Genomic DNA, 24646 nt, shown 5'->3' with positions numbered 1-24646 from the left:
CAAAAGAAAGAAATGTGGAAAAATAGATAAGCGTATTGGTGGTGTGCAGATATGGCAAAAATTGGGAGGTTGTGTGCAGCAGACTAAAGTTTGCAAAACTGCGCTGGGGTAAATGACGTGCTCCAGGGAATTCAGTACTTCCTGTAGTCTCATTCTGCCGAACGCCTCTCAAGTTTTCCCACCATCTGAGGAGCATTTTGCCGTTTTTCCATTTTACCTCCTGAGATGATTTCAAGTCTTTCAAGTGGTTTGGGCTTCGTGGAAAAAAATAAGATGAACTTCCTCATGTTATAGTTTTGAGGTTCCACTAAATTTCACTTCCCTAGGTTCTAAGTCACATTCTTAACCTCTTCTCTTTTTGGCTGTTTCTGTCACTAGAACTAGCATTCGCGGTTGCTTTAGGAAGCTTTTCACAGACAAAGAAAAAATTACATAATTTTACCAAAGTTCCATGGGAGAGAAGAACCTTGAGATGTGGACTCTAGGAGGCCGGTTAAACTAAGTCACATTGTAGTAAAGTGACTCACTTCTGAATACCAGCCTCATGACAACTGCTTTTCAAATGTTACGTCTCAAAAATACATGCAGAGTACACATTTTAGACATGCAAGTTCAAACAGTAATAGCTGATACAGGAACTGACGTAATAGTGATCTTTTGAATTTTTTTCTTTCCTCTTCTCAGGTTGTGTTGGGGTGGGGATGGGGCAGGGGTGCAAGTATATGAATTTTAGAAACACCAAAGTAACATGTCTCCATAGAGCCATTTACACTGTGCTATTGGTTTTGTATCGAGAGTTCTATGAGTGCAGGTAAACTTGAGAATTCTTTACCTGAGAGATAAAATGTTTTAGTTGTATGCTTCACTGTACATTTTATTGTATATGCTTATATCAGCTTCTTGCCATGATGGATAATTTTCAATGATAATCTTAAATAACTGTGTAAAGGGATCACTAATGCCTTGTTTTATTTATAACTTGTCCCAGCTGTAGGCATTCAGATGAAACTTGAATTTTTCCAAAGGAAGTTCTGGACTGCCAGCAGACAGGTAAGTTACAATCGGCATCTTGAAGCATTAGCGACACTGTTATTATACAGGTGTTCACATTTGGGTACCTGGAGCCTAAAAGTGCCAGATTTCCGATGAATGTTTGTAAAATGAACTGCCGGCTGCTCAGATTACCTTTCATTTCATTGCAAAATAAAGGGCTGTCAGCATGTTAGACACCACATGCTGAGCAAAGCAGGGAATTTGCTCCTAGGAACAGCTTTAATTGTGGGATCAAGATAGTGACCTTCCAAAGGAGGTTTTCTTTTAAGTATCGGGGCCTTTTGTGTGATTTTCATGCTGACTTTCTCCTAATCGTATGGTCGTGCCTGGTTACTTACTTGTGAATCTCATTATCAAAATTGTGAAACCCTTTACATAACTAGTTTCTCCAAAACATATATCTGACTTCTTTGTTCACAGGGTCTACCTTGGAGAACCTGGGAACATTTTTTTCTTTTTGCTGTGCTCTCTGTGCTAAGTCATCTCGGTGGTATTTGTTGAGTAATTTGGTAGAAAGGGCCACTGATAAGTTGCTTCCATCTGCCCAAGAATAAATGTTAGAATCGTTTATCATCCCTTAAATTAAAATACTTTAGGAAACTATAAACTAAGCAGACCGACAGGGGTTTTTTAAAGTCATTGAGAATTAACGAATTTGTATTAAATAATTACATAATTATATTTTTAGTTACCAAAAGATTTGAGATCTTAAAAAGATGTCATTACTATTTAATGACAACATAAAGTAGATAAAAAAGAGCCAACTCCCCCCTCAATTTTTTTTTTTTTCTTTTTTTTTTTTGAGACAGTCTTGCTCTGTTGCCCAGGCTGGAGTGCACTGGTGCGATCTCAGCTCACTGCACCCTCCACCTCCCTGGTTCAAGTGATTCTCCTGCCTCAGCCTCCCGAGTAGCTGGGATTACAGGTGTCTGCCACCACACTAGGGTAGTTTTTGTATGTTTTAGTAGAGACGGGGTTTCACCATGTTGGCCAAGCTGGTCTCAAACTCCTGACCTCAAGTGATCCACCCTCCTTTGCCTCCCAAAGTGCAGGGATTACAGGTGTGAGTGCCTGCCCCCCCACCAACAGTTTCATACATCTTTTATTTTACATTACTATTTGGAATTGATATTGATTCCAGAGATGGTAGACCAGACACATCATGGAGCATTCCTTTTCAATGAAATTGGGTATTTGAATTCTAGCCCATGACTTGGATAGCTTGTCCTTAAGTAGCTCAGTGGCAGCCACAGCAGACACTGGGATGCCCAAGGAACGTAGTAACACATTTCCCTCTGCTTTTTGCCTTCACAGTGTGCCTCCCTGGATGGCAAATGCTCCATCAGCTGCGATGATGAGGTAAGACAGCCTCCTGGTCCTGTTTCTACCCTTGTGGAGAGAAGGTGACAGATGGTGCTTTATGACCGAGGGAATGCCCTTATAAACAGGGCCAGGTTGACACATTGCACTGGGCCAATCTAAAAAAAAATAATCATTTGCTTTATTTGCTTTGTTTCTTTTTTGTTGTCATTCCCCACCTCCCAGCAGTTTATGACAGCTGGAAATGTGCTTTAAATGTCTCATGGACAGCACTATTGGAATTTTGACATTTTGTAGGAAATAATACAAACTCCTACTGTTTGAAGCTCACATTACACTTCTCAAACCTTTTTCCACATGCCTTAATCTCTTTCCATCCTTGTAACAACCCGTGAAATAGGTAGGACTTGTTGACCCATCTTACAGATAAGAAAAAGTGAGGATCAGAGAAATTAAGTGACTCAGCTAACTTCATGTAATAAGCAAACAAAAAATCTAGGAGTTAAAAATTTTGAAACTCAGAATTTTTCTTTCTAGTATACTGCTTCTCTCCTACAACGCTTTTCTCCTCTTTTCTCTCTTTCTTTCTCCTCTCCTCCCCTCCCCTCCCCTCCCCTCCTCTCCCCTCCCCTCCTCTCCCCACCCTTCCTCTCCCCTCCCCTCTTCTCCCCTCCCCTCTTCTCTCCTGTCTTCTTTCTCTCTCTGTCTTTTGGGAGGAGGGATTTTAATCCTACACATGCACAATGGAAGAAGAAACTGTGCCACTACCCAAAGTGCTTCCATCTGCCTTGTGTTTTTGTACCATACCATCCCATACCCTCTGCCCCATGGAGCAGGCAGAAGCATGGTGGCCTTTTCACTTTCACTTCTCCTGAGGTAGCCTTTCTCTCTCTGCATCAGCGAAACAGCAGTCAATATGTAAACCAGACCTTATAAATAGTCACATATTTATATTCCTTCTGGTTATCACGAAGACTTAAGAAATCCTAACCAAACAATTTCAACCCAGAAAACATAGATTAGGAAGTAGATTTCAAAAAAGTGGACAAAGGAAAAACAAGTAAGGAAATATAAAAGGAAGTCCAGGATGAAGTTAAAACAAAATGCTAGGTCCCAGAAGATCTGGCTGCTGGTTAGAAAATCATAATCATTGTATGAGTCACAGTATACAAAAAAAAAAAAAAAGGCCAGTCAGCAAAGTTTTCTGCAGAAGCCCAAGTTTTTGTGATCATCAGATCAAAACTAATTTCCCCTTAGGAAAGAACACTCTGTAAAGTTGTATGGTCCACACCCTTTTCAGCAAGTTCAGGGATAATTTTCGTAGGATAGTCAAGTGGGCCTCAAGCCTCTCCCATGTCTTTGAGACATTTATTGTCTTACTGGAATGCTCAGCTCAAGAACAACACAACTCAATAGTAATAGTGATTGATCAGGGTCTTGAGGCCCTATGTTAAGCTCTTCACTTGCACAGTGGGTATAATTATGAATCCAATTTTACAGTAAGAGGAGTGAGGATGGTTAGTTGGTTAGTTGGTTGATTATACAGATGGTTGAACGAGTGGCTGATGGTTAGGGCAGTAGCTTGGATGGTTGGTTGGCTCATTGGTTGGTTGGTTAGGTGGTTGGTTGATTGGATAGATAGTTGGATAGTTGGTTAAACAATTTTATAATTAAAGCCAGAGACAGTAATCTTCCCAGAACTCACAGTGCCTCAGTGCATCCTCATATAAAAACAAGTAGAAATGGATTTCCACTTAGAGTTGGAAATATCTAATATATGTTCATTATTCAATGACTGCTTTCACAGGTGGTCTAACATGGTGGTTAAAGGCAAAACTATTTATACTGACAAGCTTCAAGTTGTGAGTCTGACAGTAATAAAATAAGTGACCTTGGGCAAGTTTCCAAATTTTTCCATGCCTCAGTTTTCTCAGCTATACAATGGGAATAGCAATATCCACCTCACAGAGTAATGGTGAAGAATGAAGACATAAGATACGAACAATGCATGGTATGGCTCCTGGAAATGATAAGCATTCAGTGAATGTTGGTTATAAATTAAAAAAAAAAAAAAAAAAAAAAAAAAAACTCTGAAGATATTTTCTTCCATGTTGTGGTTTCAGGTTGCTGGATTTGAAACCTCAGACAGCAATGGGATATACACTTTAGGCAAGTGACAATTTCCCCTGGGCATAGTGAGCACGGGCTGTGACCTCTTGCTCACTACTAACAATATTCTTTTTAGCAACCGTTGGGATAAACCCCAATTCAAATGTCATTTAAAGGTTCACATGCTTTGAAAATTAAGCCTTGAAGTTGCCCTGATTTCTGAACTTGATCTGATGCTCAAATGTCCTGGGTTTGTACTTTGAAGTTGTCATCCATTGTCCTGTTTGACTCTTAAATTTTGGCTCCAGGCAACCAATTGATACTGTTTTAAATAGAAAAGTCAGCCCTGCCTTCTCACCAAGGCCCCTCTCCATTGTTTCAGCAGACTCTTGCCATGTTTTATTCTCTTTTTTGTAACTTTTAATTAGGCATATGAGACCATATTCCTCCTCTCCCCCCACTGCCCTCGAATGATCAGGTCCCCATTAAAAACAGCTGTGGGGACTCATTAAGTTCAGTGCTTCTGGCTTCTCCATTGCACTTATGACCTGCCCAACTCCCTCAGGCTTATCAGACAGGCATAACCTTAGATCCACTCCAGCCCCTTTGTCTCCCCCATCAGTGCGCTCTCTGGGCCTTGGCAGGAGTGCCCTGGCTGGTAGGTGCAGCCAGTGTGCCAGATGCTCTGCCATCTTGTAGAGGTGCATCTTTGGTTGGTCCAGTCAGAACCTGAGCCATGTGACTTGGAGGGCCTGGCTGTGGGGCTGACTTTTAAGGAGCTCCATTTCACCCAGGGTGAATGTTAACTTCCGAGCCATCGAGGCAACAGTTTACACACTCACTCCTTCCTTCAAGACATCTTTACCAAGCCCTTCTTAGGCACCTGGTGCCTGGCTGAGCACTGGGCAGGCAACGGGAAGCAAAGTCAGAAAACGCCCTGCTCTCCTGGAGCTTACTGGTTAGCAGGAGAGATAAACTTATATGATCAGCAATTGTGATAAGTCCTGCAGAGTAAACCGACATGCAGTAGTCAGAGAAGGCTTCTCTGAGGGGGTAACATTTAAGTCAACTGAAGAAGGAGATGACATTGAAGACAATTCCTGAAGCCTGAGAAGAGCTTTGCAAGCAGAGAACACCACTGTAGAGGCACCAAAGTGGCAAAGGGTCATTGTGGTCAAGGAAAACACAGTTAGCATTCAGGACAGAAGGGAGGAATGAGGGCCATGTTCACCTCTGATCTCAGTCTGACCTGTAGGTGCTAGTGTTTCCTCACTGCTTTCAGTCTCTTCTTCCACTCACCTGGGCAACACTTCTCATCGCCTGATGAGAGTACCAGGAGTTGGCAAAGACGGTGGAAGGTGAGAAGGTGTCTCCTACTGAGGCATTGGAAGAGGTGTGAGGGCAGTGAGAGGATCGAAAACTTCATGATCAAAATCAGCTCTACCCTTTCTTGTTCCAAAGGAATAGAGGCTAATAACCCCTATTAAAAAGTCTCTAAGACTTTTTGAGGCCTTGTAGGCATAGTCCTCTGGCATCAGAAAACCGGCTTGAATTATGTGACAGAGCGACGAGAAGGGCTGCCTCCAGGCAGCCAGGCACCTGCCTGCATGTTGGACCGCTGGTCGCCTGCCTGCATGTTGGACCGCCCAGCTCAACCAGAGGGTGGGTTTGAGGATCATTTGAATAGCGACAGAGGACAGGGGGGCACAGGTGGCCCCTACCAAGCATATCTTTCCCAAGTGATCCCTCTGCAATACATTTTTTCAAAAGACAGTGTTTTTGATATGATCATTAGTTAATGAAAAGATAGAGCAAATGATGTGAAATAAGTGTCAAGCGTATTCCACAATGGAAATATTAGGGATTGGATCGTGAGACCTGGAGAAAAGTAGCAAGGAGCGGCACCTTCCTGTGCCTGAAGTACAGAGATTCAGGTCCCACTCTCAGATGCGAGAACCTAATGTGTGTGTGTGTTTCTCTCACCCTTTCTCACCACAAATGAAGACAGCAGGCAGGACAATACCAGGTTTCTAAGTGAGTTGTTTCACCAATCAAAACAAACAAAAGGCATCCTTCCAAACCAAAGGCAAAAAGCAACAAAGATCAGCCGATGGCCAGGACCTCCTGCTATAAACTATGTAACAACTTCCCTTTCTGAAAAACTGTGAAGTTGTAGCATTAGGATACTTGTAAAAATGATACATCGTAGGTGACCAATAAACATTTGCTGAGCAGATGGAAGCCTGTGTTCTTGGAGGACTTACTATGCACTAGGTACTATGCTCCGTACTTCACATGCACCCTCCCATTTAATCTTCTCAGCAACATTATGAAATAGTTGCTGCTATCTCCATCTTTCAGATCAGAAAACAGATTCCGAGTGTTAGAAAGACTTTGTTCGAGGTCACACCCATAGCAAATGTCTTAGTCTCTGATTCTCAAACTGCTGTCTTAGCCGTTAGGCTAGTACCCCTTCCAGGTATGCAAGGTTAGTACTGCCATTTGTCACTCCCAGCACCCTGCCCTTCCAATCTGTGACTGCCCAATTGCCATGGCCTGGGTTTAGGCTTTAACTTCAGGTATCTACCTGATCCACCTCTGTGACTAAGAATCAGACTTCTCTGAGTAGTGCTGAGCCATCCGAATAGTTGCAGGAAGATGCCTTTTTTAAAACATCAACTTCCCTCTGTGCTCTCCACCCCAGCCTTTAGTGCTGATTTTTAAAACAACCTCATCCCCAGATGTTTTGCCAAAGGTATTTGTGGAGTAGGTGCTTACATGTGTCTGTTTGACCTCCTAATTTCTCCAAGCTCTTCAACTTCTTAGTGCACCCTTGGGGCAGGGTGACAGATAGACATCTTCTAAGATGTTGGCCTTAATTTGGGAGAAAAGGGTAGCACAGTGAGGGAAAGCTGAGAAAATAGTTCCCCTGTTTCCTTTTATTGGACAGGCCATATGGAGATGGCAAGTGAATATTATTTATTGTAAAGTGACATGGAAAAAACAATTGATCAGACTGGATTCTAGCTAATTCTGTCCTGATTTATCCATAAACCCAGCACTCTGACTCCCTAACTCCAATAGGCTTACTCCACTCCACTCTACTTCTCAATAATAATTTAATCCAAGTGATCATTGACAGGGAGGTCTGTTTAGAAAGTCATCTTGTCACTCAATTTGCCTTTTAATGTTTACAGTTAGACAAAGTAACAGCAGTGTCTATAAAGAAAATGTGGCTCACGCCTGTAATCCCAGCACTTTGGGAGGTTAAGGCAGGTGGATCACTTGAGGTCAGGAGTTCGAGAGCAGCCTGGCCAACATGGTGAAACCCCATCTTTACTAAACATACAAAAATTAGCCGGGCATTGGGGTGTACACCTGTAGTCTCAGCTACTGAGGAGGCTGAGGCAGGAGAATCACTTGAACTTGGGAGGCAGAGGTTGCAGTGAGCTGAGATCACGCCACTGCACTCCAGCCTGGGTGACAGAGTAAGACTCCATCTCAAAAAAAAAAAAAAAAAAAAAAGAATTGCAGTGGCACCTTTCAGATTCAGTGACCAAGGTCTACATCGATGACACAGCACCCTGCCTTGGACTTGTAATTTTCCTCAGTGATTTGTAAATCCCAATGTCGACAGTACCTGTTTCTTGCTTGATATGGTGTACAAGTCTTTTTATACTCAGTGTGACCTTGAAATTCCAAGTTAGCCATAAACAAGTATGGTAAGGCATCTTCTCTGCTGCCAAATGTCTGTCCTGGAATCTTAATATAAGAGGGAAAAGTTGACTTAAATAGTGTTAAATAGAAGCATGATACAAGAAATAAATACCAACTGGTACTCAGTGTAGAAGAAATAAATGCTCTCCCCCAGCCTATGCACAGGAAATGTGGCTACTTTGCTGGGGAAGATGTGAGGCCCAGGCCAGGCACAGTGGCTCACGCCTGTAATCCCAGCGCTTTGGGTGGCCAAGGCAGGAGGATCACTTGAGGCCAAGAGTTCAAGACCAGCCTGGGCAACATGGTGAAACCCTGTCTCTATTTTAAAAATACACAAAAAATAGCTGGGTGTGGCAGCATATGCCTGTAATCCCAGCTACTCAGGAGGCTGAGGCAGGAGAATCACTTGAACCCAGGAGGCAGAGGTTGCAGTGAGCTAAGATCACACCATTGCACTCCAGCCTGGGCAACAGAGTGAGACTCGGTCTCAAAAAAAAAAGAAAAAGAAAAAGAAAAAAGTAAGTGGCCCCCTTTGGTGGAAATGGAAGCTTGGGCATGTTGTCCTTCAGGAGCCCTGGCCAGTTCTCCGCCTTGTTCCTCTTCCCATCATTGTCTGCTACGATGTAGAGCAATCTTACCAAAATGAGTGGTTCGTTAAGTGTATTTTTAGACTCTAGCCTATAATGGACTTATTTTTTTCTTCCATAGATTATTCCATAGCAAGTTGCAGATGTGGATAGAAAAATCCCCCTAAGCTTTGTCTTGGTTCAGATATTAGCTTAAGAATTGCTATGCCCTGGGAGTCTAGGAGCCTGTAATTGGGGTTGATACCAGTTGACCTAACTGACCCAGATGTCAGTCTCTTTTATTGTTTTTACTTGCTTTCAGCCACAATAATAATACCCCAGACACTTGGTACATTGATTTTTCTGCCATTTGTTGTGGTTTCCTTTGGTAGCAGGTGTCAGCCAAAATCTGTCTTAGATATCCATAGAGTTTAGATATAGATATAGATACAGATACACACACACACATTATATAAAGGGATTGCTTTTTTCAAACAAAGAAAGCCTTCCTTCAGCAGGCAGCATCTCTAGACCCTAACTGTGTCCTGCTGTCTTTTAGAAAGTAAGGGTGGGGGTCAGCCAGTAGAAGGAGTGTGGGCTTTGGAGTCCCGTAGCAATGGACTCAAGTCTCACTTGTGTGTGTGTGACCTTGGAGAAGACAACACCTCTGGGGCTCAGTTTTCTCTTCTTTCCAAGAGAAAAATCCCCTGCTTGACACTGTGAAGTGAAGTTTTCATGAGTTGATGTCCTCCTGTAGCTGCCATCCTCCTATTCTTCTTCTTACATTCTTATTGTTACTATTATTAGTGACAATCATGCTTTATGAAAAACCTCTTTGTGTGATAGTTTTCATCTGGTATTCTTCCAAGGTGGTCACTCCCCTATTTTTGCAGCTTGGTTTTCCAAGTTCTGAGTTAAAACAGTGTTTGCTGCTGCTCCAGAGCTCTCAGCTCTGTTGCTTCCACACCAGAAGTGGGAGTGGGAGGGAGCAGGGCAGACGCCTGAGAGGTGAGTCTTCTGATCTCCCTTCTACTGCTGCTGGCTGTTATGAGGAGCATCATAAGGAGGGCCTTGTTCTAAGAAGAAAGGTCAGAAAAAGAACCAAATGTTTATAGAAAATAATAAAACATTATTTTGAATATTTTTCTCTAAATAAAGTGGAAAGTATGAAACTGGGCTTATTTTTTAAATAAATGTAGGTTATATTTGCAACTGTACTCTAATTTTCCAAAGAAACAAATGGGGTTTAGGGGCCAGGAGTTTAGTGTTTCTGATAAGATGATAAAATACCACAATAGGAAGTCCTTCACTTTACATTTGATTTTTCTCAGAATGACCACAAAAAGGGTCAAATACAGTAAAGAATTTGATCAATTTTCCCAGGTACTTTTCTTAGTCTTTTGCTGTTGAAATTATTCTCTTTGGAAATACGTCTTATGTCTTCTTTGTGGCAAGTATTTTTTCATCTTTCTGCGTCTGACAGATTCTGATGTACCAAAGGCTTCCTGTGTGATTGGAGCTGTTCAACATTACTTTTATGGACTTCATGAAATCTTGCCTCTTTCTCAAGATGTTCAATTGACTTTATAATCTATTTGCCTTGTACCTGTATTGCATTACTCAATATTTGCAATATTAGGCAAACAGAAAGATATTGACCAAAGATGTAGGTCTAATAGCAAGAGTATTAGTTAGTTAGAGATGTTGGAATAGGGACTAAGTTTATAATTAGGAGTAGAGGTTATGATGATCGATGATTTGTGGCATTATATGCATCTGTGGGGATTTGAATATTGACAATATCTGAATATGGAGGCAACTTCTGTACTCAACTGTATTTACTGATTCAACAGAGGTTAGCCTCCCCTTGCCTCAGTGTCTGTATCCGCAGAATGAGCATCATGATGTTACTGGAAAGGGATCCCAGTCCAGATCCCAAGAGAGGGTTCTTGGGCCTCACACAAGAAAGAATTCAGGGAAAGTCCACAGAGTAAAGTGAAAACAAGTTTATTAAGAACATAAAGGAATAAAAGAATGGCTACTCCATAGGCAGAGCAGCCCTGAGGGCTGCTGGTTGCCCATTTTTATCGTTATTTCTTGATGATATGCTAAACAATGGGTGGATTATTCATGCCTCTCCTTTTTAGACCATATAGGGTATCTTCCTGACATTGCCATGGCATTTGTAAACTGTCGTGGCACTGGTGGGAGTGTAGCAGTGAGAATGACCAGAGGTCACTCTCATCACCATCTTGGTTTGGGTGGGTTTTAGCCAGCTTCTTTACTGCAACCTGTTTATCAGCAAGATCTTTATGACCTGTATCTTGTGCTGACCTCCTACCTCATCCTGTGACACAGAATGCCTTAACCATCTGGGAATGCAGCCCAGTAGGTCTCAGCCTCATTTTACCCAGCCCCTATTCAAGATGCAGTTGCTCTGGTTCAAATACCTAACATTTCCCCACCCCCTCCCTTTTATAAGAAAACCCTTAATCCTAAGGGTTGCAGAGGGATAAAGATGCATCTTCTGTAACTTCTTCATGCTGAATAGGGGCAATGCCATTCCTCTCTAACTATTGGGTCTCTTGCCTTCAGAGTAGAGAGGAGCTCAATCAGAAAGCATTGGTATGGCAAGGGCCGTTCATAACTATGAGTTCTGACAAAAGATGATATCTAGAAGACTAAAAAGTGCTCAGTTTAAGAAAACATTTAGTAAGCTTGTCCAGCATTTCTACACAAAGAGTACAATAGCAATGTATTCCAAAACAGTAAAACAAAATAAGTAAAATTATCCCAAGTAAACTAAATAAGGCGTTCCATGAACTGGGCAAATATTGGAACCAAGCTGATATGAGGTTGCTAGTTGATTCCAATACATGCCCAGAATTAGAATATTGATCCAAATTTTTACATTACCCATCCCTCTTGTTTCTTCTGAGCAGCAGTCAAGAGATCACTGGTTAGTTCACAAGAATGAACAGGGTTAGCCTAAATTACAGAAAAAAACTTAAAATCAACTGATGAGACTAGAACTTAATAACAGGTATACCACAATTCTTGAAACATAATTTTTCTCTCTTTAGTTTCCCATTTTTACTAGAGGCAAATCATGGTAAGACTAATTTGTTTTATTATACTTGGCCTGATTGTTTGTATAAAGTACAGCAAGAATAATTATTTTTCACATAGGCTTTTAAATTTGTCTTTGACGAAATTTTGTTCCACAGAGGGGATCTCAGATAAGACTTTTTTAAAGCCAAGCCTAGCCATGGGTTTGTACCCCAAATACCTATGAGTTGAGTAAATTCCTCTCCTTTTGAGGTCCCAAGATAACTTGGGGCTCCTGGACCTTTCAGAAGGTGACATTCTTTACTTACCACAGGTCAGGAACCCTGTACAGGGACTGTGTAGACAAGGTATAAGGCTAGTTTTTTTCAAGGGGCTTTTCTTGGCTCTTTAAGTCAAGTTTGATTCCTTGGTAAACACACCATTCCAGTCAAAGCCTTGGTAAAATAACCAGTTTCTCAAATTGTATTCTATTAGAAAAGAAAATAGATTCTTACTGCACTTATGCAAACAACTATATTGCCATAAATTAAGATACTCTCAAATAGTTTCCAAATTCTGGTGAAACCAGGTAGAGAGAAACAAATATGCTCTAAATTTTTTTCACTGAAGTATAGTTTACTCAATTGTTAAAAGCTGTAAATAACTCAAAAGAAAAGTTTTCTTGGCCCTGGAAAACAAAAAGGATCAATAATATTTTAAGCAAAAAAGTAAAAGAAAAAACATTACTTCAGTTTTTTATTAGTTCAGTTCATGAAGTTGACTCCTGTACTGATTGAACAGAACTCCTGTTCTGTCATGAACACTTCAGCTCTTTGTGAGAGTCCTGAAAGTTTCTTCCTCTAATGTCACAATCCCCAATGTTATCAGAAACCTGCATTCAATAGCACCTGTCAGAGTTCTATAGTTGATTATAAACCATCTTTTGAAGAAGATTAAAACAAGACAACAATTGTCTGTGGATGATAAAAAGTCTTAGGACAGCCACCATTAAAGTCACAGTTGATAAGGAAATTTGGTTACTTCTGTGGCATCCAAATTTTACATAACAATTGTAACTATTAACAACATACCCTAAGCTATGTTAGAATTGTAGGAGCTTCTTATAATTTTGGAACACATACCAATAACACAACTATACAAATATATCCCAAAGAAAGCCAAACATTATTTCACATTTGATAATGCTTCCTGTTATGATTTTTATACTTTATACCAAATAAGCCAAGTTTTACCTTTGCATTAGTGTACTATTGATGTTAAATCCAATTCTTAATAAAACTTTATAGACAGATGTATTCAATCTTAATCAGTTTGACCATAAGGTAAGATTTTCATAAACCTTGTATAACCCTTTACTTTTTTTTTGTGAAAGAGCAGTTTAGTGTTCTGAGAAAAACCTGTTGTGCTTTTATTCCAATGTTTAATTTACAGAAAAACTGAATAATACCTCTTTAACTTTAGTCAATGTCCACACACAGAATTTCTTTTACAATTAATTTTTTACAAACCTTCCACAAGTCATTCAAACTTTTAGCTTTATCCTAACTTAAAACAGTCCTTTAACCCTTTAATCTAGGCAGAAAAATCCACATTCCTATGACTTCTTATAATCTTTTTACCGAAAGTATATTCTACTTTTCTTACACACCTTCTGTGTAGAACTGTTTCCTTGGTAGTCTCAAATACACGTTACAGTGTTAACTCTTACCAACTTTTACTTTTGGTAAAAACCTTGGTAAGCAAGGGATTTTAATTATGTACTAGGTGCCGAGCCTAGGACACCAGAAGGTCTGTTTCCAGCATAGCTGGAGGGCATGACTCTCCACATGTCCCCAGGACTTATCTAGAATCTCATGCTCCAAAATTGGTAAGCTGAACACTTTTCAAAAGTCAAAGAAGCAGTTTATGACCTCAAAATATTTAGCGAAGCTAGTATCTGACTTGCATAATTTAGACCAGATGTTTATATTTTTGAAGATATTTTTATTTTATCAATAATCTTTAAAACTGTCTTTATTTTCCAAAGATTACTAAAGTCACCTGAACTAAAAGACATTACACTTTTTACTTTTCGGACAATACTTGATTTAAGCACCTATTATTTGTAAGCCAATGAATCAAAGCTCTTTTATATTACACATACAACACATATAAATACACAGACAGGCAGAAGATAAAGGACTCATTTCCTAAAGCAGGAATTGAACCTTGAACCCATGCTGCCACTGGGAAAAGAGAAGCACAGTCACATGATTATGAAGTCAAGTTTCCAAGGATATGCAAGGCAATAGGGAAATGTCATCCAGTTTTATTTTGTTTTTTTTTTTTTTTCAGGGATGTGCAGCAAAGTTTTTAACTGACCAGTTTGCTGCACCCTCTTAAACAGTGGGCTTATAGGAGTCCTAGGCTCACACTCTATCCTAGAGTACCCCTCTTTCCCTCTTTTGTGACAGAACAATATAGGAAGACACACACAGCACACCAGATTCACCACAGTTTAAGACTAGCCTCACAAATCCTTTTTCCCACTAATCAAAACTTTACAGAGGATTTTTACCTAACAGAGGATAAATCCTTGACAGAGGATTTGTACCTAAACAGTGATTTTTTACCATTCATTCAACTTGTTGGGAGAAGGAGAGAGAGAGAAAGTGGGGTGGGGAGAGAGAGAAAAAGAGGCTAGAAGTCTGACTGGTAAGAAATTTTTACCATTTTATTGGCATCCCAGGATTCTGGGTTCCCTTTCCCTGAGCGGCCCTAGTGACTGGGCTGGCTGGACCACAGCCCTGGGAGCCAAGCTGTAACACAAAGGAAAATGATTTTCCATTCTGGCCAGAGCAAAATACATGTGACAAAACACAGACATTAGCCCCTCTGCTTAGCACCCAGTATCAAACTGGCAAGGCTCATACTTGTCCCCCATTGGACGCCATCATTGTTAATCCAGTCTCTGACAAGGAGTTTCAACTTGTTGGCTCTGGGCAAGATGATGGCCCTGGGTAACAGAAAAGATAAGAAAGGGAAAGTACAGAGAGCAAAGCATTGCCTGTGGCAGGGTGGGGAAAGTGAAGAGCTCAGGGAGGCCAGAGAAAGACCCGCCTATTGCAGCGAAATTGAAAAGTTCAGGTGGCCACTTGTCAGTAGTGAAGAGATCTTTTCTGGCAGTCCCATCACCTCTCAAGTTTCCCTTTTTGGGGGGAGGAAAAATCTCCCCACGTCCTGTGGTCCTGGACATGCCTAATCCTGTCACCCATAGCCCTTAGCAACAAGTGCAAGACAGATTAATCCAAAGAGAATAGTAGTTAACATTCCATAGTGCCAAACCCATTCTTAGCTGAGTGAGACTTTACTGAGAGGGGCCTCTAACCCCTAAATCCTAGGAATGACTCTAACCTTCCTAAGTTGAGCCTTGAACCCAAGTTTGATCAAGCGTCCTTGCCTTTCATTAATAGGAGCCTTTAACCCACCCTGCCGTGGGAGAGACTCTAACTCCCCTAAATTGGGCCTCTAACCCAGTCCCATCCTTTATCCAGTTACATGCACCCCACTTACCCAAAGTCAGTCAATTGGTGCATGCAGATGATTTTCCTTTGGGTCGGGGGTCTCTTCAGTATCATCCCTTTGAGATTCACCAGAAAGATGTTGCTGGAAAGGGGTCCTGATCCAGACCCCAAGAGAGGGTTCTTGGATCTCATGTAAGAAAGAATTCAGGGCAAGTGTATAGAGTAAAGTGAAAACAAGTTTATTAGGAAAGTAAAGGGACCAAGAATGGCTATACCGTAGGCAGAGCATCCCTAAGGGCTGCTGGTTGCCCATTTTCATGGTGTTTTAAAATTATAGGGTAAACAATGGGTGGATTATTCATGCCTCCCTTTTTTAGACCAATAGGGTAACTTCTTGACATTGCCATGACATTTATACACTGTCGTGGCACTTGTGGGAGTATGGGAGTGAAGACAACCAGAGGTCACACTCATCGCCATTTTGGTTTTGGTGGGTTTTAGCTGGCTTCTTTACTGCAACTTGTTGTATCAGCAAGGTCTTTATGACCTGTATCTTATGCCAGCATCCTATCTCAGCCTGTGACTTAGAATGCCTTAACTTTCTGGGAATGCAGCCCAACAGGTCTCAGCCTCATTTTCTCCAGCCCCTAAAGATGGAATTGCTCTGGTTCAAATGCTTCTGACAACGACATTCAGATCAGCAAGGTTACAGAGTGGTCTGTTATGACCTAGTGTAGACTAGGTTAAAACTCATTGTAGTACTAGTATAATCTAAGGCATTGCTGTCCAAAAGAACTTTCCACCATGATGGAAATGTCCAAATGTGTGGTCACTAACCAGAAGTAGCTGTGGAACCCTTGAAATGTGACTTGTGTGACTAAGGAACTGAATTTTTAGTTGCATTAATTTTAATTAAGTTGAAATTAAATTTAAATTTACATAAGGCTGGTGGCTACCATATTGGAAACACAGCTCTATGAGATTGCTTCCATAATGCTATCTCCTGACAATGGAGAAGGTTTATCAAGACTCCCTCCAGGACCAAGGTAGTGTCCCTGAGGCCAAGAGCTTCTTCAAATAGCAAGGCTGTGAACAGGTTACTCAAGTAATTCATCTGATCCCTTTGTATAACCGTGAGAAACTCTGCTGTTCACCAGAGCAGCCAACTCTTTTATAAAAGGTGCTAGCAGGGCTTTTAATTTTCTGTTGATTTTGCACAGTCACTGTCTAGTAATAAAGGACAGACTTTTCTGACCAACTCACTGCTGCCCTTTTGTGCCTAACCAAAACCACCCCTGTGGATAGGCAAATGTCCCAGAAAACATCAGCCCCGTGGTGGCCTGGAGCTGGGCGGAATTTAGCTCAGAGTAAAGATATGTTACAAATTAAATGTTGCAGTTGGTATGTAAAGCTGCAATAAATAGAAACTGAGTTACATCAAGGACGGAATTAAACCTTAAGTTTAAACTCCACAGCACTATAATTAAAACTTAGCCTGTAGCAAATCATTCACTTGAGATTAAAGTAGTGTGGGGGAAGCAGAGGTTTGGGCTTACCTTGCTTTCTACAATTTATAAGTCTGAGCTACCAAAAGCTAACAGCCCTGCCCCCAAATCCAGCTCCCAATTAAAAACACAGTTTGAAAACCTTTAGGAGGCCTGAGGGGCCCCTTTAACAGAAGTCTGCCCCTTCCCCCCTGCCTCAGTCTATGAACAAATTAAAAAATATTACCTGGTCCCCTGATGGTCCTCTGAGCTGACACGGTGTTTTCATTAATACATCATTAGAGTAATGACATTGTGCTGGTGTTTTGCTTTCAAAACAGCCTGCACTTCAACCGCCAATACAGGCTCAGGGGCTTCTGAGCACTTTGTTCCTGGGAAATACTATTCAGGTCATATAAAGAAAAAAAAAAAAAGGAAGACAAACTGTAATTCATCATATGCTTTTTATCCGAATCTGGATCATTCAAGACTTGTTCAGTGTTTTATTTTTGTTTGTTAGTTTTGCAAAGTAAACACCAGGGTTATCTTAACCATGGCCTTAACGCCTAGAGCCAGCAGGCTTTTGCAATTGCCTAAAAACAATTGCCTTCCAAAAAAATAAGTTTATCTCAGGTTGGAAGTGTGTCATTCTGTTTAAAAGCAGTGTGATGGCCCGAAGTTGAAGCTGTTTTTTTTTTTTTAAATGTTCTAGACTGTGAACTGTTACCTCATAGACAATAATGGATTTATTTTGGTGTCTGAAGACTACACACAGGTGAGTGAAAATTTTCTACCAACTCAAAGTAAGGAGCTCAGAATGTGCTTGGGTCAGGGGGAACAAATTATGGTGTTAAAACTTTGAGACAATGATCTTTATTTAGGAGGTAATAGCAGGAGATTATAAAACCTTATTTCCATCCCTCTAAGAATGCCACAGTCTGCTTCTCAGCAGGCCCCAAAGAGTTTTTACCTCCCAGTGGGGGGCGAAGGGGGGTGACAGTGCCAGGGTCTGTTCTCTCACTCATAAAATGTTCAATTTATAGAACTCTTAGCCAAAGAGTTGTCTGTGCCACATAAAGAACTTTTGCCTCGAGGGTGGGGTGCCTTAAATAGTTTGGGCAACTGTAAGGTTTTTTTCCTTCTGATATTTCATCTTCATATGTGTGCACACACGTACACGTATATTTCTACATAATTATTGTTTATGGCTTTCTTTCTGGTTTTTTGCTTTTTAAAAATCAGTTATCTGAGTTCAAGGATTAACAAGTTGGGCTCTGAACACCAAGGGACAAGGATCCAGAGATGGAAGAGGAATATTGTTCATTTGACTGCACCATGTGCAGTGTAGGGGTGGGAGGGAGAGAGATGAAAAGAAACCAAGCTGTGGGCTTGAGCACAGAAATCTCCAATCTACCTGGAACTCAAAATAAGAGTTAAAGTCAATGGTACTGTAATAGAAAAACAGGTTTTTCCATTCAGATTTTCTGCATTAAAACTTTTCCTGCAGTTAGAAATTACATTAACATATAGAAAAAGGTAGAATATAAACAAGTTCAACAGTGCATATAATAAAGTAACACCATCAGAGGAGGAAGGTGGTTTCTGATGTTAGCTCTCTTCCTTAACTAGTTTTGGGATCATCAGCAAGTTCCTTAACTTGTCTAGACCTCTAGATAGACTCTGTACAATGAGGATGGTTGACTGTGTAAGATTTCTCCTCACTCAAATATTTGAGTATACTAATACATTATAATGAAGTCTCTTTTGAATCATTTAAAATTCTTTAGTAGTCAGCAGTATGATAGGTTCACTGCTTATCAATTAGTTAATTGTCCTTAAGTGTGGCTTCTTAGGGTCTGAAATGAATGGTTTGGTGATTTATAAACAGGGGCTCCAGGAAACTTGAGGAATTGTGCTTTCATTTCCTGTCTTATTTTACGAGAATGTTGTAGGATTTTTCAATGCACCTTGGTTGCACTATTGAGACTCAAAATGCCCATTCCCGGTCTCCTCTGATGCTGAACATCACTAGACATGGGACAGTCGATGGACATTAGATAGGATGAATGGGCCTGTGAAACAAGGCCAGTCCCTGAGACAGCAGGAAAGTCCTTTGACCCATAGTTATATGCCCTTTTGACTGGGAGGAGGAACATAGACTTTCAAGAATCTATGGAGCAAGAATGCAAATTAGTTGCCTGGAAGGAGGAGCTGTAGTCTTCTGCTCTACTCATGTAGGGCTGAGATAGGAATGATCCCGGGGCTCAGGAAGGATGCAGTGGATGTCTTCCAGGGGTGAGTCCTGGACCAGTCCACAAATTAAGGAAACAGTGACTCTGTTTCAGCCATGAGCAGCCATGGCCACTACAGATTCTCTGCTCTTTCTCTCCATGGAATAAACCTGCAATAGACCCAGTGAGCCTGCCAGCCTGCTCAGCCTGGACTTGTTTGATGTTGTCTGACTTCCTGCGCCCCAATTAGGATAATTCTTCTTCATCTAACAACCAGTTTCATTGAAACTGGCATATTACACGCACGAAATACAAATGTCCTTCTTGCTCCTAGCAGTAGTACACGCCCACAGAGTTTGCAAAAGTTTCCAAGTTTCCCTGTAGTGAGAAAGGAAGTGCTCAATATTCAGTCAGAGAAATGTTGTTTCCTTCTTCCTCCTTTTCTCCCCCTTTACATTTTGCCAAAGTTTATATATATGTCTTGCTGCCTGAAAACTCCCAGGAGTGTGGTTGAGGTCATTCAGTTAGTTGCAATGGAATTGGCGTTTAGTTAATACAAAGCCTAAGGAATTTATGTCATTTGGATTCTTACTGCAGTGCCCTCCACCCACCCACCCACCCACAAGCTACAAATCTTCAGCGCACGCAGAGTAGAGATGGGACTTCTCTGCTGGTCAACACTGGCTCATTTCAGCATGTTGGCAGAAGGCTGTTGCTGCAGGCTCTGTTCCATGCACTGCATACGCCCTCCCCCATGGGACACCTTGCATGATAGTGGCTCCAGAAGTTCAGAGGGCATGCATGAGGATGTTAATTCTTCCTTCCACCATTCTAAGTTTGCAAATCTTGGCCAGCACCAAGAAGTAGACTTACAAAAACATCAGCCTGGTGGTGGGGAATGACTGCAAAGCTTCGAATGACCTTAAGACAGCCTCAGGTATGGGGGTAAGCCATTAGAAGTCTGACTGGCCATGCTGTCTCCTCAAGGGACTGGATAGTCTTACTCTTGGTCAACATGTCAACTGCCTATGACAAAATGAAAGTGATCCTCAAAAAGTGATTCTGAGAAAGGACGGATTCTCAACTGCAGGAAATTTATAGGGCTGATGAAGTGGACTGCTGTATTTCCCTAAACAGGTCATCCAGGAATTATAAACAATTCTTTTTATTAGTGCTTAGGAAGCCCTCTCATAGCCTGTTTCTGCCTATATGAAGTAGTATTTTAATCACAAGGGATTGTGTGCAGATTACTACCTACTCCATCCAAGGGTAGTGGGGGTGTGTGTGTGCACATGTGTGTGCATGCATGTTTTAATTTCAGCATTCTGCATGGGTTATGCAGCCCCCTCCCATGTACCATGGAAGCATTCACATCTGCTCACTCGTTTGCTGTGTAATCCCCTCACTTCTCATGACTGTTAAAACCTTTTCCACTGTCCTGAAAACCTGCCTTTTGCTTCTGTCAGTTCCAGGACACGGACTGTGTCCCTTTTCATTTCTTCTCTCCTGTTTGGGCACATTATTTATCTACACCTCCTCGTATGTCTTCTTCCCCGTAGACTGGAGACTTTTTTGGTGAGATCGAGGGAGCTGTGATGAACAAATTGCTAACAATGGGCTCCTTTAAAAGGTAAGGGTTTTATGGTCCACTGCATTCCCCCCAAAAGTTTTCCTAAATAAAATCAAACACACCAAGGTCAAATAAGCAAGCCCAGACTTGACCCCGTAGCTGGTTTTTACTTGTGTTCATGCTCCAAAAGATCTCGCCGAAATTCGATGCCTCTTGCACAAGTGTTAGAGTCTTAGAAACTCAGCTCACAATGAGTTTCCTGTTCACCCAGCAGAGCATTTATTGGAGGCCAATATTGAAGTAGGAGGCTGCACTGTGATGTGATTGTGTCAGTCTGAAGCAAGTCACTGCGAAGAAGTAGGAAAGGTTTTCACCTGGCCAGAAGGGTGGAGTGTATTTTGTCTCCCATTGATGAACCTGGGAAGCTTCCTAGAAATCTGGAACTTGGGGATGAAAGGTGTTATTTAGAGACTTCTTGATGTTGTTTTAGAAAATCAAGTGAAAATTCTCAAAACCTGCTCTTGATGGAGGTAAGTTTAAGTCTGCTTCTGTAAGAAAACCTAGATGGTGCCAAATTCCATAGGTAGCAGATACTGACTACTCATCCAGGTATAAGAACTCTCGCTGATCCTGAATAAAACTTGTGTAGAACAGCTTCCTTACGGCCCCATGTCCCTCATGGGCAGGTCAGCCATGCTTTTGGGAACACCTAAACTTCTAGGAAAAGCCATCATCCCATGAGATCAGGTGTTAGAATGTCTCCCTGGGGATTTGTGCTGTCTCCCTTTCCTTGGCCTACCAGGAAGAATGTTAGCCTTTGAAGTGGTGCTTTAATGGGCATATTTGATGCTATTAAATATATAATGGCAGGAAATCCAAGGATGGCCCTCCAGCTTCCCTGAGAGATCCATTGCACATCAGTGGCCAGTGGGTAGGTAGGCCCCTGGTTTATTAGTCCCCTGCAGCTGAATGGCTAGGAAGTGTTAGCTCAGGAAATCAGATGTTTAAGTTAGTCAACAAGACCAACTGAGCACTTTGCTGAAAGCAGGGAATTCAAAAATGATGACCCAGCTTTTGAAATTCCGTAGCTTGTTTGTGCCAGAAGGGAGGGAAAAAAAAGAAATGATATAAAAAACTGGCCTAGTGCCAGCACTTCTGCAATTTTGACACACTTGCTTGCTCTCAGGCCTGCCTGTAGCAGATCGTCCCCCTCCTGCTCCCTTCCCTTTAAAAAAAAATTCAAGTACAGTTTTCCTCTTTGCCAGGTGTCATTGTACACATGCTTGAAAACTCTGCTTGAATCTGGGCTGGAGTGGCTGTGGAGTTTTCCACCACTTCTTCAAGCTTCCTGCAGCAGCTCCTGGCCTGCCATCCAGGGCATCGCTGACTTTTCCTATCTTTATGTGGATGTGTGCATTTGTATCATATTAACTTGTTTTCAACTTGGTGGGGGGGGGAGGAGACAAAAGATGAAGAATAATCACACACGTGTTTCTCATTTGAAAGCACATTTTTCAACTTCTTTAACAAACCTATTTTTCCTCTTCCTCTCGGATACTCCTTTCAAACTGTTCGGTGGGAGAAAGAGAAAGGCTGTAATGGAATTTTGAACCTCTGGTCTTCTCCTTCACGTGGGTGAAGTACAGTTGGCATGCATCTAGAACTTCCTTTTACAATAAGAGTAGCCAACATATTTGAGAAAAAGGAAGGATTGGGAACTCATTACACCAACTGCTGTCATCCAGGAGCTAGCTGACAAACCTCCTGGGCTTCTTTGAAGGGCCTCCTCACTGGGGCCAGTAGAGCATTGAGAGTTTGAGTTTTGGAGTCAGACACACTGGGGTCAAATCTAGGCTCTGACATTACCAGCTGCTTGATTTAGTCAGATTGCCTCTCCAAACACTGGTTTCTCTACATGGAAAATGAAGATGACAATAATTACTTCTAAGGGTTGCTGTCAGAGCTAGTGATATCATAATAAGCATAAAGTTCTTAGCACAGAACTTGGCATGTATGAAGAGCTCAGTTAGTTGTGAACTGCAGCCGTGATTTTTGTTGTAGAACCTTGCTCTGTCTTGAATTTGCTTTCCACTTGGCACCAGATACTGCTTCATCTACATTTCTCTCCCTATAGGCTTCCTGTGACACTGTATGATGGGTCTCTAGTGTCGGAGGACCATGGTCCTTGCAATCACACATCCGTGCCCTTGCCCTTCCCAGCATGCAGTGCTTGCTCAGGGCATAAGGTTGACAGTCCTGTCATTCAGAGAAGATCTATATTTCAGAAGCAGTGAAAGGATATAGTTGGCTGTAACTTGACAGCACTCTGGGTCAGAAGTCATGTACCATATTGAATTGAGCCCACCCCCAAATATTGGTTACATGAGGCTGCGTTGCTTTGGTGCTGTGGTTAGACCAGGTGAAACTTGAGATCAGTTTACTGTGCTGACCCCTCATCTCAGCATCTTGGACAGTATTGGGCTGGCCCTCAGTTTCTTTATCTTAGGCTTATACCCAGTCCTAAAGAAACAAATTTCAGGCCGGGTGCAGTGACTCACGCCTGTAATCCCCCAGGACTTTGAAGGAGGCAGAGGTGGGTGGATCACTTGAGGTCAGGAGTTCAAGACCAGCCTGGCCAACAAGGTGAAACACTGTCTCTACTAAAACTCCAAAAATTAGCTGGGCGTGGTGATGTGTGCCCATAATCATAGCTAATTGGGAGGCTGAGGCAGGAGAATTGCTTGAACCTGGGAGGCAGAGATTGCAATAAGCTGAGGTCATGCTGCAGCACTTCAGCCTGGGTGACAGAGCGAGACTCCATCTAAAGAAAAAAAAAAGAAAGGAAGGAAGGGAGGGAGGGAGGGAGGGAGGGAGGAAGTTTAACGCACAAGAGCCCCACAAACCATCTTCTCCAGAAAGACAGAGCTCCAAGAGGAGAGCACTACCACCCTTCATAACCTCCCCTTTGTTTCTCTCCCTTGGTCACTTTGCTGCCTCTCTCCAGGGAAGCAAGGCAATGCTTGCCTAGGTGACAGCAGACCTTTCCCCTGACTATTCTGACCACTCACCTCGTGACCCATTGGCTGTTCTACCTGAAAGTGCCATTAGAGGGAAAAAACATCCACTTCTGGGTCTGTAGTGCAGGCGGAAGGAAAACCACTGATTTATGTGAGCAAATTAACAACTTGAAAGAATTTTGAGAAAGTCTCACAGCAGCGTGTGAAAGCATCTAAGAGGCAAAACTGGCTGCTCTTGGGCACTTTAGTTGACTCTTTGACCTGAGTCTATCTAGCCAGCTTACATATGACCTAGTATCCAGGATCCAACTCACAGAACAATAGCTTCAGCAGCATGACAGTAATAATCATGGCTGCCTTCCTGAGCACCCACCAGACTCCAGGCTTGGGCTGTCCTTGACAGATCTTACCTCTTTGCGAGCTTTCCAATAACTCTAATAGGACCAGTTACATAATTTGCAGGGCCCAGTGCAAAATAAAAATGTGGGGCCTCGTGTTCAAAAACTGTCAAGAGTTTTTTTTTTTTTTTTTTGAGACAGTCTCGCTCGCTCTGTTGCCCAGGCTGGAGTGCAGTGGCGTAATCTTGGCTCACTGCAACCACCGCCTTCTGGGTTCAAGCGATTCTCCTGCCTCAGCCTCCCGAGTAGCTGGGGCTACAGGTGTGCGCCACCATGCCCAGCTAATTTTTGTATTTTTAGTAGAGATGGGATTTCACCATGTTGGCTAGACTGGTCTCGAACTCCTGACCTCAGGTGATCCCCCCCCAACTTGGCCTCCCAAAGTGCTGGGATTACAGCACTTTGCTTGCTGTAATCCCATGAGTCACCATGCCCGGCCTCTTGCAACTATTAAGAGAAAATCTAGTCTCAAAATCCTTTCATTAGAACTTGTTTACCCCTGGTAATGCAAATTCAGTGTTGTCATATATCCAGGGAAAAGGGGGAAAATACAGCCTGCCATAGGAGTCTTCTTCTTTCAAGGTTCCTGACGGGGCATTTGTTATACTC

General features: G+C 42.0%; 1 protein-coding gene across 1 annotated transcript in view; it reads left to right on the top strand.

The window, feature by feature from the left end:
* Nucleotides 1–24646, top strand: part of CACNA2D3 (calcium voltage-gated channel auxiliary subunit alpha2delta 3) — a 958661-nt gene that overhangs the window by 848003 nt on the left and 86012 nt on the right. The window contains exons 28-31 of the mRNA XM_023189561.2: nt 989–1050; nt 2368–2412; nt 17534–17596; nt 20612–20682. Of these exons, the coding sequence (XP_023045329.1) occupies nt 989–1050; nt 2368–2412; nt 17534–17596; nt 20612–20682 (241 nt within the window). The remainder of the gene's footprint in view (nt 1–988; nt 1051–2367; nt 2413–17533; nt 17597–20611; nt 20683–24646) is intronic.

Source organism: Piliocolobus tephrosceles, chromosome 2, assembly GCF_002776525.5.
Source record: "Piliocolobus tephrosceles isolate RC106 chromosome 2, ASM277652v3, whole genome shotgun sequence".
NCBI classification, from domain to species: Eukaryota; Metazoa; Chordata; class Mammalia; order Primates; family Cercopithecidae; genus Piliocolobus; species Piliocolobus tephrosceles.
The sequence above is the reverse complement of the archived record's forward strand: the minus strand, read 5'-3'. Positions and strand labels throughout refer to the sequence as shown.